The sequence below is a fragment of the Leopardus geoffroyi genome, chromosome E2 (genome assembly GCF_018350155.1).
Source record: "Leopardus geoffroyi isolate Oge1 chromosome E2, O.geoffroyi_Oge1_pat1.0, whole genome shotgun sequence".
Taxonomy (NCBI): Eukaryota; Metazoa; Chordata; class Mammalia; order Carnivora; family Felidae; genus Leopardus; species Leopardus geoffroyi.
The window spans coordinates 50,721,647-50,739,485 of NC_059335.1; the positions used below are offsets into that span (position 1 = coordinate 50,721,647).

The 17,839-nt window shown below is 40.0% G+C and overlaps 1 protein-coding gene across 5 annotated transcripts in view; it reads left to right on the forward strand.

The window, feature by feature from the left end:
* CNTNAP4 (contactin associated protein family member 4) overlaps positions 1-17,839 on the forward strand; it is a 255,955-nt gene that overhangs the window by 174,512 nt on the left and 63,604 nt on the right. For all 5 annotated transcript variants that reach the window (XM_045443602.1, XM_045443603.1, XM_045443605.1 and 2 more), the window contains 3 exons: positions 1,160-1,266; positions 4,613-4,732; positions 15,040-15,237. In XM_045443602.1, the coding sequence (XP_045299558.1) occupies positions 1,160-1,266; positions 4,613-4,732; positions 15,040-15,237 (425 nt within the window). The remainder of the gene's footprint in view (positions 1-1,159; positions 1,267-4,612; positions 4,733-15,039; positions 15,238-17,839) is intronic.

A 17,839-nucleotide genomic window follows, 5' to 3' on the forward strand; every position in this document is an offset into this window, starting at 1 on the left:
AATAGATCTTTCCACATCAATACTGAACAGCATCCATAATCTGATCAGGGCTCTTCAGGTCGATACCAGAAGCTCCCCAAGTTTTTTGGCCACAGTGCCTTATATAGTTCAGTAATTTTTTCATAGTGTTCCAAGCCAAAAGATATAACTAACACCTTCATTTAAGATGTAACTTAGGTCCAAACAACTTTATAGATATGTCCTAAAATTTAGTAAGCCTTTGAAAATGGAATATACATACATAATATATATTGTAATTATAATTGTAGATTATATATATATATATATAATTAAAAATATTTTAATTTTATTTTGAATTCAACACGGCTACTTCATAATTACATGTGTTTACCTGTTGAGTATTGTACAACTTTTCAAAACTTGGGATCAGGTCAGACACTGCCACCCTCATTTTTGTTCAACACTGATTTCACATGGTTTCACATGGTTTCAGTTTTTTAGCAACTACTGAAAACCCAGGTTCTTAAATATGGGACATCATTGAAAGGAATGTATTATGATCTAATGTTGACATTGAACTACCTCAAGCAGGAAATTGTGCAAGTTTGGGCAGATATTGAGTATGCCTATATTTCTCTGGAAAAGTTCAAATATCCTGGGAGCCCCTGTGAGTTCCATTCAGCACCCTAGAGCACCCCAACACACTGCTATGAATTTGTGTGCCTGTCCAATGAAACTTCAACATTCCTAGAGGTATTCACTCTACTCGAAAAGTGAATAAAGATGTCCCTCCGTCTTCCTTCTTTTCTTCTCTCTTTTTTATTCTTGTTTCTTTAAATATTCAGTGTAGTAAATCAATAAGATTGAGTGTTGTTATTTTATGTAAGCTATTGGTATTTCTGGCAGCATATTGAATTAGTGTAATGTTTACTTAGGGAAAAGAAAGTGCTCTGATGTAGCAGGACATGTTGAAAATTAAGCAGTCACAACCAACGAGAATTGGTTGAAATCTGATGCAGCTATTGATCTAAGGTTTGGCTCTGTGATTAAAGCACCTTAATGACAGACTGAATAACCATTAGTCATGTTAAATTTACCCTTTCTGGTACTGTGGACATTCTTCTCTCACATGACCATGACCAACAGTTTATGACAGCTCAAAATGAAAAGTAGTGATTGTATCTGCACCTTTTTGTAGGTGTTTGCCCAACTACTGTGAACATGGCGGTGAATGTTCCCAGTCCTGGAATACCTTTCACTGCAACTGTGCAAACACTGGCTACACGGGAGCTACTTGCCACAACTGTAAGCCGAACACACTTGCTTCTTCTTGCCTCTGTTCCAATTTCCTTGTTCCATTTCCCTTTTTGTGGCTGTGCGCATATATGTCCGTGGATTGGAACGTGCAAGCCTGAATTTTAGCGTCCAGTTGATTCCTAGTTTATTTTAAATCCACACCTCTTTGCACAAAGTTGTCGAAGTAGCTTATAGAAATAGGTAACATAAAACAGGATAGAAAAGAGTAGGAGAGCTGGCAAAGGAGAAATGTATATCGAAAAAAAAAGGCAGCTAAGGATAACTATAAATAGTGAATAAACATAGATAATGAATAAATAATAAATAATACAGAATGAGTAATCCTTAAATTCTCATAACCCCGTTAGTGAGAATAATGAAATAAGGATGGCAGGTAACGATGTTAATCATAATAGTTCATTTTATTGAATGTTTTCTAAATGCAGGTACTGATACAATATTTTATATGTCCCAGTTCATTGAATTCTGATGTTCCAAATTCACTGAATTAGTAGGTTACTATTATTATCCCTAGTTTACTCATGAAATAACAGAGACTAATCACCTTGCCCAAGTCTCCTTCAATAACTGAGGGACACTGAGTATGTGAACACTTGGAATTGTGCTTCAGAGCCTGGGAGCACAACCAATAAATACTCTATGTATATTATAAACCATGCAGTTTTTCTGATGAAGTTTGCATGCATTGTAAGTAAGACTCATGTGCCATTTTGATGTCCACTTTTTCCGCACATAGGATGGGGAGATCTAAACGCCCATTTTTCTCTCCCACTTTTTCACATTATTACAGACACTGCTGAGTGACTTCTCTCCTACTACGATGTCCCATAGCCTTGACTTCAGGCGAGGGTGTTCTATGCAGTCATCAGTCTCTCCATTCGCGGTCTCTTCACCGTGTGCTACTTTGTACTCCTGTCGGAGTGGAGAGTTAGCATCCCGGGCTCCCAGCCCTGCAGGTTCTGGAAGGGACCCTCAGAGGTCCTGATTCGGGGCTGACGAGGGCATGAGCGGGAGGGGCTCCTGGTGTCACCCTCAAGCCTGCACCACTGCAGCCAGGGTCATTCTTAGGCATCAGCTTATCTTCGCATCATGAAGGATGCCTACTGTTGCTAAGGCCACGCCTCACTGTAACTAGAGACCAAGTTACTTGAGCCAGGTCCAGTAGCAGAAGGCCAGTCTAGTTGACTTTTTCGTATCCGCCATCTTCCTAATTGTAACTCCCAACAAAACGCTAATTCAATGTGTTTTAATTGACCCTTTGTTTGTAATTGTTATGAATGACTGAATCTAAATATTTACATTCTGAGGGAAAAAACTGGTTGATAAAGTCTTTTTGTGTATGGCCACATTTTGCTCTAAGCATAGAGTTAACTTACTAGGTTCTTGAACAGGTAGTCCAAATGGAGCTGAAGGGTTTTGGCCAATAAACATTCTGAGAAATGGGGCCAGGAGGACAAACTTGATTGTAGTGAAGTCTTCACTGTCGTTAGCATAAATAGAGAATGGGGCAGGGATGGAGTCTTTAAAAGGTTTTATTAGAAAATAACATGTTATAAACATTCATATTATAAAGAGTAAGGCAATACACAGGAAGCAAATGTACTCCCAATTACCATCATGGAATCATGTGTCCTTTCTTTTTCAAAGTTTATGTATTTATTTTGAGAGAGAGAGAGTACGAATAGGGTAAGGGCAGAGAGAGAGGGGAAGAGAGAGAATCCCAAGCAGGCTCTGCATTATCACTGCAGAGCCTGACATGGGGCTCGAACCCGTAAACTGTGAGATCACTACTTCAGCCAAAATCAACAGTCAGATACTTAACCAACTGAGCCATCCAGGCACCTCAATCATGTGTCCTTTCTAATACCAACCCTGACTCTCAAGTTATGTATATCTCCTGCCAACCGCCTTCAAAGAATTTATGAACATATGTATATGTGTGCAGAAGTGAATAAAATAACCATTTTTACATGCCTGTTTCACTGCGCAAAATATAAATGTGACCAGAAAACAACCCGTGCTTAAATTCTTGTTTATGTAATATATAATAGGAACAAAATAAAACCATCAGAAGGTGGAGGTATAGGGAAGTAAATTTGTATGATTATCTGAAATTTCAGTAACATTGAGCAAATTAGTTACATTATTTCATATTGCCTAAAAAGTCATTAACATAATTTTCCAAAATTTAGACTAGATCAAGGAAGGACATTCAGGGTATGACTTATTTCTCATTTCATAAAATCAAAATCTTTATGGAAATTATCAGTACATTTGACCAAGTGTTCAATGCGATGTGTGTATCATATACAGCTATTAATATCAAACCTTGTACATGGCAAATGTATAATTGTATAATCAAAAACATCCAATTATGGGGACACCTGGGGGCTCAGTCAATTAAACATCCAACTCTTGATTTCTTCTCAGGTCATGATCTCATGGTTTCTGGGATCAGGCCCCTTGTTGGATTCTGCACTAACAGTGTGGAGCCTGCTTGGGATCCTCTCTCTCTCTCTCTCTCTGCCTGTCTCCTGCTCATGCTTTCTCTCTCCCAAAGTAAATAAATGAACTTCAAAAAAAAAAAAAAAACCCATCCAATTATGGATCAAAACATATTGAGACCACTTGAAGGAATATTTAATATAGACATTTCTTCTGCTTCCAATTTTAATTATCTTAAATTCTCATTACAGAGAATTAGAGAAAGTTTCTTTAGTAAATTACTTTTAAAATTATTGACGAAGAGCTTTGCCGGTCATTATTTTTTTTAAAGATTTTATCTGTGAGTAATTTTTGTGAGAAAGGAGAATTGTTACAACATTATTTAAAACCTTTCTATTTCATAATTATTGGATAATAGCAGATTATTTAAGGAGATTACACTATTGTGTTTCAGATGTTAGGTGACGCTAGAATTAGAAATTCCAAAGTGGATGTCACAAGATCCATTTGAATGGATGTCCAAAATGGGTGTTACAGCATACTTCTAAGTATGTTAACATTTAAAACACATACCGTCTCTTTTGTTGTTTTACCTAATGTAAAAAAATATTTTTTTATTTTGACTCAGTAATCTCATATTCCTTTAATGACAGAAAGAAATGCCATGAAATTCAACCTCATTCTGCCTTTCTCTATATAACCCACTTTCATCCATATTAGTTATTTTCTTTAAAAAAAAGAATGAGTTTTAAAGTGTGTTCTCTCTTTTCTCCCGGTCAGTAATGTACATATTACATTTCAGCACTTGGAGTGTTTTGTGTCCAAATTAGAACTTCAGAGATTCATTTTATACTATTCCATTTATGATGGTCCATTTTTTTTTTTACAGCTATCTATGAGCAGTCATGTGAATCCTATAAGCACAGAGGAAATACTTCAGGGTTTTACTATATAGATTCAGATGGAAGTGGTCCCCTGGAACCCTTTCTTCTATATTGCAATATGACTGGTGAGTTAATCAATTTTCATTTAATAGTTAAATTTGCATGAAGCTTTAAACACACAAAATTAAAATGAAACCAGTAGAAAGTTGGCCTAATTTGCAACTTGATTAAAAAGTATATTGTTCAGCGAAAGAGCTCAACATAAATCTTTAAAAAATTGTTTAATGGTAATGATTTAAAATGTTTTATTATTTTCAATGAATGCGGTATCTGGGTAGAACATCTAATAATAAAGTATCTTATTAAGTCTCCAAACAAAAAGGACAGACTTTATTTCTCTGAGAAGATTGATACACGTGAAAGCTTTGGAAAATATTTACTTTTTAAATGTAGGTAAACATAACTTGTATTCTTGAATTTGTTACTTACATACATTTAAATAGGTATTAATAGTCATGGAAAATGTGTTTGATTAAATGCAACATCCACTTATGAAAAGGGAGAAAATGAAAACTCAATAAATTACCAACAGAAGGAAATTTCCTTACTTTGTTAAAGAGCACTCACAAAAAACTCTCCAGCACATTCATACTTCATGGTGAAATATTGAAATCTTTACCTGTGTTACCAGCATTAACACAAGATGCCTGCTATTATCACTCTGTTCACCATTGTATGGGATAGAGGTCCTTGCCAGTGCAATAAAGCAAGACAAAGAAAGGAAGGATCGAAGTACTGGAAAGGTAGAACTAAGGTTCTCATTATCTGTCCTTGGCCAGGTGATATATTGAGAATATTCTCCATAATTTACAGATAAACTTTAGGGTGATCACTGGATATCAAGTTAATATAAAAACTAATTTCATGTCTGTATACCAGCAATAAGCAAAATGAAGTTTTAGATTTTATTTTCAATAGCATAAAAAAATCTCAAATACAAGGTAATAAATCTAATGAAAGATATGCATGGTTTCTATATAGATAAGGATAAAATGCTCATGAGATAAATTGAAATTCTAACTAGATGGGGAAATGTAAAAATTTCATTGATTGGGAAACTCAGTATAGTATAAATCTCAATTCATCCCATGTAGGTATTGATTCAGTGAAAACCTTAATTAAAATTCCAGTGGAGTGTTTATTTGTTGATATAATTGCTTTGGTGAAAACTGGAACGCAGATTCTAAGATTTATCAGCAGATTTGAAGGGACAGGAAGAACCATATGGGTAGTTGACTTACTCCAAAGGCATTGATATACAGTGAAGGGAATATGGTCTTTCAACCAGTGGTGCTGGGGAGCCGGCAGGGGGAGGGGAGGGGGTGTATATAAATGTCATAAAAAGGAATCTTGATCTCTGCCTCATCAAACCCCAAAAAATGGATTCTGGATGAACTGTGCCGTCTACTGTAGTAGCCACTTGTAACAAATGCCTATTTTGATTCAATTTTTTTAATGTTTATTTATTTTTGACAGAGAGGAAGTTAGAGTGTGAGTGGGGGAGGGACAGAGAGAGAGGGAGACACAGAATCCGAAGCAGGCTCCAGGCTCTGAGCTGTCAGCACAGAGCCCGATACGGGACTCAAACTCACGACCAGTGAGATCATGCCCTGAGCCGAGGTCGGACACTCAACCGACTGAGCCACCCAAGCAACCCTCGATTCAAATTTAATAAAAACTAATTAATTAATTAATAAAGCTAAATGAATTGGAATACATTTTAAATTTAAATTAATAAAAACAAGATTAAGTTAACCGTCCTGTTTTCCAACCTCACCGGCCATATTTTAACTGCTCAGCAGCTGCCTATTCCATCGTGGCCAAAAGTTTACATTGAATAGCTCTGTGTCAGGAAGTCACAGTTTTCTGGAGCAAAACAGATAAAGGAAATATTAAATTGAAGTAGGAGGTGTTTCGGAGGAAGATTCACTACTTAAAAATCAGGCAGTGAATATCTGGGGCAAGAACCTTCCAGGCAAAGGAAATAGCAAGTGCTAAGTGCTGAGAGCAGTGATCTTCCCAGGTGCTTTCAGAAAACAGCAACAAATCTAGTGTGGTAGGAGTGTGGCAAGTTATCTGGGAGTAGTGGGAGAGCAAGAGAGTCGAGTAAGGCAGGGGCAGGCGGGGAAGTCACGAGGTCCTTACAACAATGTTGTAAAGTCCCTGATAGTTACTTTGAATGAGATGAGAAGACACTGGGGACTTTTAAGCACCGATGGATGCACTCTGACTGCCTTCAGAGGGATCATGATGGCTCCAGTGTTGGGAAATGCCCATCTAGGAGCAGGGGTCCACACATACACACACATGCATATACACACATACGCTCCATAGGCATGGCTATATATAAGATGCAGATCTATGTGTACGTGTGTATAATGTATGTGTCCCTGTATGTCTGTAGTAGGAGTGGAAACCCGCTTGGACAACCAGTTCAAGTAGTGCAAGAATCCAGGCAAGAGGATGATGGTAGATAATAGCAGTGTGGATGGTGGAGGCAGTTTTGACTTTCTCACCAAGTATGTGTGAGATGTGAGAAAACAAAAGGAAACCAAAATAACACCACGTTTTGGCTTGGGCAGCTGGAGTAGTCGAGTTGCCGACATTTGAGAGGTGGTCAGAAAAGGTTTGAGGGCAAAGACCAGCAGCTCGGTCAAAATTTTACACATTTTGAGTTTGAGATGTCTGTGACACATTCAAAGGAGATACTGAGAAAGGCTGTTGAATATGGGAGCAAAAGTTCCTTTGGATTAATGTGTAATTCTAAAACCTGGAGGATGGTGCTGAAACCATGGCAACAGATATTTGGGAAAATTAGAAAATTAGACTGTATCTTCAAAGGTTTTTCGTGTAACACAGCTAGGCGTCTTCCATTTGTTCTCACAGTCATTGAAGGCATTGCCTGTCTTAGTCCATTTGAGCTGCTGTAGCAAAATAACCACAGACTGGGTAGCTTACAGACAACAGAAATTCGTTTCTTACAGTTTTAGAGACTGGGAAGTCCAAGCTCGTGGCACCGGCATAGTCAACTGAGGGTCTCTCCTGGGCCACAGACTTCTGGTATTCTCATGTGATGGAAGAGGGTCTCTGGGGTCTCTTTTACAAGACGACTGATCCCCACCCTCGTGACCTAATTACCCGATGATTCAACATATGAATGGAGGGGGGCACAAACATTCGGGCACTGCCCACACACCAAAGCACCCTAAGACACATGATTCCCGCATGTGTGTCCCTTCAGTGACGTTCCCTCTTGTACCCAACACGGACCTCCAGGCAGCACTTGAGTCAGGTTCTGACAACGTGGTTGCGGTGACAACAGAATCAATATTTTACACATCTTCCCAGTTGACTCCTCTGTGTACCTAGCTTTGAGAATCGCTGCTTTGGACCTGTGCTTCTCCAACTTCCCAAAACAGACTGTTCTATTATGTGAGGTTGAAACATAATACATTTGAAAATACTTCACAGAGAGGAAGGGAAGACTTTGCGGTGAAATACAGGAATTTTAAGTGTCAAATAACTTTTTGATTTTTCCTGTTCGTACAGCTTGGGTTGTGAGTGACATTTAACAATCTATCCCTGCGTCCTTGTGAATCCTGTGTTCCCACAATGCATCCTGAAGTATCCACAGGCACATGCTTAGAAGGTTTTGATTCTATAAATCAGATACCTCTAGGTTGATAAGTATCTGTAATCTTTAAAACTTTAAGAAACATAGACACACACCACACACATACACACACAAGACTCATTATCCGTGATTATCACATCGTTATGTTCCACAAAGCAACAACAGACACCAGATTAGCCAACATTCTCATCAACCGATCAACACATGGCCTTGTTTGACTTGTGTTTCAGATTAGAGACACCTTATTTAATACATACTGTTAATTCATTGACATTGAACTCACAACCAACAGCACTGTGACTCACACTTCAACGAGGTTTATTCTAGCACCTGTTTTCTCATGAGGCACGTCACACAGCCTTCTTGCACTCGAAATACTAGACAGCTCTTGAGCACCACACTTCGAGGCCATTGTTAAAAAAAAATTTTTTTTGGATACGTGTGGATTGGGCAACTCAAGCTTTTTGCTGCGTGTACATGTCTGTAGATGTACAAGAGTGCCTCGAGTCATGATTTGGGGGTTCAAATAAATTTTAGGCAGTAGGCGATTTCCAGATAATGAGGAACTGCAAATAGTGAGGATTGAGTTACATTCACATACATACATATATTATCTTTGTATGGACAATAATTCCAAAACTGATAGGCCATGTGCACTTAAATTACCTAAATGACAAGGAAATTCCGAGTTTCATTTTATGGAATGAATTGTTCCCTTTCTACTAAATCAACATTTACCTCCTCATATTACTTTACCAGTCACGAGCCTTATCGCAGTCAACGAAGCGTCGTGCTAATTCGATAACAACTCTGACGGACATGAAGGAAATATGTATATGCACACATACAGAGGTTAATTTTGCCTCAGCAAAATGATCAGAAAGCATTGATGCTGGAGAGGACATTCGCAACATGTAAAGCCATTTGAAAAGCAAGCCATTGAGAGCAGATACAGATAATCCAGTTAGGAGTCAGCTAAGTGTCATCAGAAACCCCAGAATATTGAAATACATTGACGCTAAAGTGGCAATCCCAGAGTGTAACAACCCAGTGAAAAATAATGTTACAGCTTGAAACGTTCCCTATTGATCTGGTTTTTGCAAATGAGGAAAGCAGGGAGGTTGGGGAAAGAATCATTAGGGAGCAATCAGGGACTAAAACCTTGTCTCCTTTCTCCCAGTCTGAACATTTTTCCACTAGAAAAGGCTGTGTTCTATCAGTGTTACATTGCTTATAGCCAGTAACATATCCTCTAGTTGTATAAATCAAGTATAAACATTATAAAAACAAGGCAAAATGCTGAATCAGTAACTTACAAATGGGTAACTTAAAAAAAATCCAGTTATTGGTCTAGAATCGTTGTCAAACAAATGATTCCACGTGGATTTAAATACCTTGAAGCATTACAAGCTAAAAACTACAAAGGAAACTTCTTTTGAATGGATAATTTCCCAAACTATGTTAAAGACTGAAAATTCTTTCTAAACAGAGTACTGTAAATATAATTTAAAAATAAGTAGACAGGATCATAGGAATCCCAGTGGCTGTCTCTTTAGAAATGTACATGGCTTTTTTCTTCTACACTAAATCCACTTTTTCTTTTCTTTTTTTTTTTTTTTAAGTTTATTTTTTGGGCGCGGGGGTGGCGCAGAGAGAGAGAGCCACAGAATCTGAGCAGGCTTCAGGCTCCCAGCTGTCAGCACAGAGCCCAACGTGGGTCTAGAACCCGTGAACCGTCAGATCATGACCTCAGCCAAAGTCAGACGCACTGAGCCACCCAGGAGCCCCTAAATCCACTGCTCTTTCTAAAATGAAATAGCTCTAGGTTCAAGGCGTTGTTTCTCATGATCAAACATCGCATTGTAAGGACAATTGTTTCAGTGGGGAGCGATTGATGAGTGCTTGAGCTGGGGCTTTCAAACTTTGATGATAATGCTAATTCCGTCGCTTAACCTTATTCTTTCTCTCTGCACCACCACCAAGACTCCTACATTTAGTTTCACTGACTCAATTTTCAAGCCCAAGGCCTGGGCCTCTGCTCTCTAAACAAGCTCTGAGATTGGGGCTCCTGAGACCATCCCCTGGGAAAGCTGGAGCGTCCTAAGACTTATAACAACAAAATTATTTTTACTCTCGGCATTTCAACAATCAGGCCTTCCTGATAGCTCTGATATCCAACTTCCTGATAATCAACTATCGTTATTCAGATGCAGCCTTGTTTACGTCCAGTTTTGCCCCAGAACACTAGCTGCTCTTCCCTTTCATCTCGAGGCTTTCCTGAACACAGCACTTCCTACCTGACCTCACAGCTTTTCATCACATCTGTCACCCTCCGCTGTTAATCCTGAAGGAACACGAGCTCTGCAAGAGTGTTGCTTAAACAGCATGTTTTTTCTTTACACTGTTATCACACTAAAAAATAGCAGTCAGCCTAAGATAAATCAGGTTCTTAATTACTCAGGTGCTTTACATACAATCTATATATTAGAAATCTCTTCGGGGAAAGACACCGGTGGACCCAAACTGCCTTTCCATTTTTTTTTTTTTAGTATATTTATTAAATTTCATAGATTTGCTGCCCGTTTCAGCTGTCTTTCCTTACTCATGTCCCTGTGTCTCCTTACTGCAACAACTTAACTCTCTTTGCCTTTGGTAGAGGATAATTAAAAAATAATAATAATACAATCATGACTCTTAGGCAGATAGAAAAATAAAAGCTCAAAAACACATTGTAAAGATTTTAACGCATTGTTCATGAGGAAACTGGTAAGCTGTTACAACCAGTTCAAAGGAGAATCCAAAGAACAGACCTCGGGGCACATCGGTAATGTTGAAATTAATGTGCAGACAGAGGAAGACCTGGCTTCGTCCATAGTAGAAAAGGGAAGTCCCTTGAACTTCTGCCGGATGGAATTTGCTCGTCTGTGGGCAATCATTACTTGTTGTAAGGAAAACAATGCTTTGCTTGCTGAGCCAATAAGTAAGACTAAACACATTAATTAATTAATTAATTAAATCTAGAAGCCTGTGTTAAAGGATAATTTCATATGCATATGTCTTGGAAGTTAGAGATAGTGAATTTCTCTGGAGAGATTGAGAAGGCTTATCCCCCCCAGATGCATTTGCCTGCACTCCAAAAGTGATTTAAACAACCTGTGGACTGGCGCCTCTCCCCAGAGATCTGTGGCGTTCTAGAGCCAGAAGGCCCGTCTCCCTCTGTGGAGGGGAGGAGAAGATGTGCCAGCCATCGCCTGTAATCTCCAAGTCTCATACTTTTGGGGGTTTCCTCTCTTGGGTGCAGACCCCGCATGGGCGGGCGCGTCTGGCGCTCTCTGTATTGGCCCACGGGACATTGGGCCGTAGAGCCTAGAGGCTGCTAAGATTTTCCGTGGGCAGATGGCCCCTGATCCAAAGACTCCTGTGTCTGTGAGCGGCCGTCTTCCTCCACCCGTGTAAATCTTGATCTCGGTAGCTAGATGCAGACAAATGGATAGAATGCAGATAGGAGGCAAGATAACCAGTTAAATTAAAAGTAGGATAATGTGTCACGCCCTCCACAGTGTCAGACTTACTCTTTTGCAAAACTATGAGTTGACAGTTTACAAAGTTCTAAAGCAGCTGAGAGGCAAGGCAAGGCTCACGGCCACCATGGAACCTGAAGGTTGTACTCTCGTCTGGAGAGTACCTTGTCTTTAATTCGTTCATGTGTTTATTCCCTCAGTTCTGTAACTAAAGTCTTTTGGGCGTGTTGTGCCAGCCCCCGTGCTGTGTGCTGCAGATACGGTGGTTAGCAAATCAGAAACCATCACTCTTCTCAGGGAGCCTCCAGGCCAGTGGAAAAGCCCCATGGAGTAAATCACAAAATGCTGACTTACAAATTATGATAAAGTCTGTGTACTTTACGGTTGTAATTTCTAAACATCGGCTAATGCAATCATGTCGGAAAGAGCAGGAGAGAGGCTCAGGGTTAATAGTTGTGAGAGGTTCCCCTGTTTGCAAAGCACATGGGGCTTTGCATGGCTGCTGGGCACTCATTTTCTCACTGCTCCTCGTGATGTCTCTGCTTCGCCCCGGAAATCGAGATTGCCTGATAAATGCAGCATCTGTTTAACTTCATGCTTTGTAGCACTTTTTATTGAAAAATGAAATCAGCAACACCTGAGTGGCTCAGTCAGTTAAGCGTCTGATTCTTGATTTCGGCTCTGGTCGTGATCTCACGGTTCGTGAGTTGAAGCCCTGCGCTGGGCTCTGTGTTGACGGTACAGAGCCTGCTTGGGATTCTCTTTCTCCTTCTCTCTGCCCCGGCCCCCCTCAAAATGAATAAATATTTTTAAAAAATGAAATCATTTAAAGAAACTACCGTAACACTGAAATTTTAGAATTTCAAAAGGAAGCATTTCTGGGCACGGTCCTTCAAGGGATGTCGTGCACCACAGCCTTGGATTTCTTACCCCTTAAAAGACCTTTAGAATCATGTGTTTACTGTGACCCAGTGGATGCTAAACTCTAGGGAAGCCCCTCTCGGTGTGAACCAAAAGGCAAAGAGACAAAAGCAGGCATATTGTCCTGTTCCTTTGGCAGCTACCCAGCCAGAGTCGAGCTTCCTCATGCTGTCCATTGATTCATTACAAGGAAATTTTATTGTTTGCTGAACAATTAAAGCAGACTCCAGTGGAGGCTAGGCTAGTGGATTTGCCTGATTAATGATCATGAACTTCTTTTTTTTCTTAAAGATTATGTATTTCTTTTGAGAGTGCGAGTGAGCACACGTGAGCGAGGGAGGGGCAGGGAGAGAGGGAGAGAGAAAATCCCAAGCAGACCGAGGCGGGGCTCGATCCCACAAACCATGAGGTCCTGACTTGTGCCGGGCCAAGAGTCAGACGCTTAACCGACTGAGCCACCCAAGCGCCCCAATAATCACAAACCTCTAACAGTGAAGGTTGGGTTGGCTAAAATCATAGAATTTCAGACCTATGATATTGTCCTATATTCTGCCAGTTTATTTTCTAATTTTGGAAATGGAGGCTCAGATTTTACCAGACTTTCTTAAGGGCACATCTGTTCCAGATCTGCAACTCAAATATCCTGACGGTCTCTATACTATGTCAGTCTGGCCATCCATAATTAATTTCATTACCTTTTATTTTTGGGACAGAGAGAGACAGAGCATGAACGGGGGAGGGGCAGAGAGAGAGGGAGACACAGAATCACAAACAGGCTCCAGGCTCTGAGCCATCAGCCCAGAGCCTGATGCGGGGCTCGAACTCACAGACCGCGAGATCGTGACCTGGCTGAAGTCGGATGCTTAACCGACTGCGCCACCCAGGCGCCCCTCATTACCTTTTATATCATGTCCTCTTTAAGGAAATTAATTTACTGATAAAGCTGAATGGTGAGGAGAAATGCAAAGCAGAAATAAAAGTAACGGCTATTGTTTCCAAGAAAAATAGTGATGCACTCACACATAGAAGGCAATAAGACTGTCAAAGTTGCCTCCCGTCTTATTTAGCAGACAGATCTTTCTATTCAAAATTCTGGTGACCTGGTGAGGCATGGGAGTGAAATCTCTTATCTTGTTTTGATCGTCGATCCATGTGAATGCATTAGCTAAAGAGAGGGGAGGAAATTCTACCTACTGTTTCCTCCAATTTGGAATAGTCCTCTGTAATACAGAAGAGTTATGTGACTTAACATCACATAGATAGCAGAGTTTTGACAACTTCCAATCTGTTTCTTACCTATTAAATCAGAGGACTTTTGATTAATCTGTTCTTGTGCCTGCATCTATCACCGTAAATATAATGCGAAGTCAATTTCTGGGAAGGTTGAAGGCTAGATACAATATGCCTATCTTCCGTTACAAACATTGTAGGATTTTTATTTCATTTCATAATTGTGGTAATCATTATGATGGTAATGTTTACAGACATTCAAGTGTCGATAGGGATTGCTCTAGCAAGGACTCAAAGATACTTTATTTTTTATTTTAGTTGAGTTGCTGATGCTGTATCAGATGTGTTCAGCTCAAGGAAGTAACGTCCTATTGTATTCCATAACTATGCACATCACACAATACCAAAATGAATATTTAAAATTCGATTTAAAAAAGAAAGGATGGGCACTCATAATTAAATGTTGTCTGAAGAGAGAGATATATATAGCCCATAAAAATCTGACCTTTCTTTGCTGGTGAAGGGAATGGTAAAGGGAATTTTTAAGAGTAGAAAAATCGTCGCTTATATCATATAATTTAAAATATTTCAGAAATTCACAGATACACCTTTTTTCACATCGTAGCATCCCTGAATTCAGGGTGCGTCAATAATCAACAATGTTTTATAGTTATAATAGGCAGCTTTTTCTTTTGTTTTTTTAAGTAAAATCATGATGCATCTTTAAAAAATAGAATATTGGATTCAATGAAATGAAACGTGTCGCAAATTTTAATAATTAGTTTTCTTAATATTTTCACCATAAACATTTTCTGGTTAAATTATATGGCCACGTAAAATAAAAATCATGGCAAATGCATGGCAGTCGTATAAACTTCAGGGAAAAGAGTCACTTTACTATAATTTAAATATTTTAAGAACCCATTTGTGTTGAAACCTCTCAGAGAGGTTTGATGACTAGAAAAATTTCACTCAGATAAAAGGTGATTTTGATTTTCTTTATTTATTTTAACTTTTGCAGACTAGTGATGGTCTCCTCTCTTTCTTCCCCATTTCTGCATACAAGAAACTGCATGGACCGTCATACAGCACAATGGCTCTGACCTAACAAGAGTCAGAAACACTAACCCAGAGAACCCATATGCTGGGTTTTTCGAGTATGTGGCCAGCATGGAGCAGCTCCAGGCCACAATTAACCTTGCGGACCACTGTGAGCAGGAGCTTACCTACTACTGCAAGAAGTCACGGCTTGCCAATAAACAAGGTAAGGAAACTGAGGCACCTGTCCCTGTGTGCACATGGCGCAGTCGCTTTACTTAACCAGCTCCCGAGGATTTGAATTATGCCGTGGTGGTGGTGGCATTCGGCCACGGAGCGTGTCTGCCCGCTGTATACTTAGCAAACGTGTCACAGTCTGGAAGTCACAGCAATGCTTTTGCCCGAAGAAAGAACAAGGTCAATTTACTCTGAGCTTTGTTCAAAACCTCGATTGCCTTCGGAGTCTCTTCCTGGCCTCAGTCAGATAACTCTACAGAAAGGAGCTTCATTCTGATCCTCAATGAATGCTCAGTGTCTATCCTTTAGAAAGGGCAGGTGACACATACGGTTTGTTTTATCAGGAAGAGAGTTAATGAAAATATGACTCACTTTTCTCAAAGTGACTATTCTGTGCGACTCTTTTTTCATGGATTGTTGGCAGCTAGCCTCTGGGTAAAATTGAAAATTAGAATAGGCTGCTCAAAACAGTTTATTCAGCAGTTTAAATCGGAAATCAGAAAAACATCTTTTAACTCTTTCCTTTATTCTCCTTTTAATAACCAGTCTGCTCTTCAATTCTGTGTTTGGTTTTATTTTCCCGTTAGAACATCTCATTATGTGATGACGGTATCTTGGGCCCCACCGCCCAGTGCCGGCGCAGTGCTGGAATTTACTGCAGGCGCTTTCCATCTGGCCTCCCGTAGGCATCCCTCATATCTTCTCATCACCCAATGTGTAATCTAGAATTTAATTTTTTTGAAGGGAATGAAGCTTTAAGAAACACGACTTCCGTCATGACGCTTTTCTACTTAACGAAGCTCCAGGCCTTCCTCTTTGCTGTCCGTCCAAAACAGACTCTTGTCTGATTCATACCATTCCCTAAGACACTGTTTTCTAGGAGTAATATTGAGGTATATTCTTCTTTCGAAATTAGAAAGGTTCTGAGACATCTGCACAATAAAGCTACTTGGCGAATGCTTACCCCTGTTTGTTATCTTAAGAGAGGTCTGAATACCATGACAACAATTTTAAAAGACATGCATTTCATATGTGAATGTCATGTGTCATATGGGTCAAGCAGAAAGATTTTGAACCCTTTTTTTTTAAGTTCATTTATTTATTTTCAGGGAGACGGAGAGAATGCAAGCTGGGAGCTGGGGAGGGACAGAGAGAGAGAGAGAAAGAGAGAGAGAGAGAATCCCAAACAGGCTCTGCAGAGTCAGCACCGAGCCCCAGTTGGGGCTCAAACTCGCAAAACCATGGGATCGTGACCTGGGTGGAAATCAAGAATCGGATGCTTAACTGACTGAGCCACCCAGGTGCCCCAAGATTTTGAACTCTCGGGATGACATTTGCACTTGTTGCTTCTAGTTAAGCAGCTCTTCTACTTACTGTCCACCCACATAATACAACCAGATTATTCTTTCCCTTATGACTGGCTTCGCACCCTCTCCTCCTTTTTCTCCTTCCTCTATTTCAGAATGTCCTCGTTTGGCCATTTACCCCCACCAACCCTCCCCATCTTGCTGGTCTCCTCTCACATCTTACCCCCCCTGAAACCTCAATCCCATTTGTGAATGACCATCAGACAATTACAGTGTAAAGAGCTTAAGACTTAAAGGCAGGGAGAGATGTGGGTTCAAATTCCAGGGCTCTTGTTGATTAGGTATAGTGCTTGGATAGATGAATCTTTCTCTTCTATGACATGGGGCCAGTGGTACCAACCTCACAGGGTGTGGCAATAATTGGATGACATAGCACAGCACATACAAAGTGCCTGAAGTGAGCTTCTCTCTTTTCAGCTCTCTGGTGCATCACGGTTATAGTTCACGTAGCAGTTTAGTATGCAACTGATTGTTCATTGATGCTTAGAATCTAAAAACATAGTTAAGCAAATATGGAAGTGTAATCTAAGAAGAATGAGAACCTTATTTATGGAAGGATAAATGAATGAGGTGCAACAAAATGAACTGAGTTGCCTAACTAGAAAAGAAAGACAAAAGGGAAGATAAGCATCAAAGTCACAAATCAGCCAAACTCTGGAAGAAACAGAAAACAAAATCCCCAAGGGGTTGGCGAGCAAGCACCACCCAAAGTAAAGAGCACAGTATAGAGTGTGAAGGAACCCCTCCCTTCATGGCCAATGGTGCCCATGCATCTGGGTGTTTCAGCCAGGCTTGAGAGCCACTAGTAAAGAAAAGGCTGTAGAACAAAGGGTGATGATGCTTGTTACATACACAGATTTTCGTCAGGTCCATCACCCAAGAACTCATATGGAATGAACTTGAGTTTGAAAATAGAGAGAACAGGGGCGCCTGGGTGGCTCAGTTCGTTGGGCACCTGACGTCAGCTCAGGTCATGATCTCACCCTTCGTGGGTTCGAGCCCCGCCTCGCGCTCTGCGCTAAACAAAACAGAGCCTGCTTCGGAGTATTTGTCTCATTTCCTCTCTCTCTCTGCCCCTCCCCCACAAATTCTCTCTCTCTTTCTCTCAAATAAATAAATATATAAACATAAAAAAAAAGGAAAATAGAACAATTTGGAGTTTAAGTTCACAATAAGAAATACACAGGGAAGAACAGGAAGGTGGTGTCAGACAAGTTAAGTTTA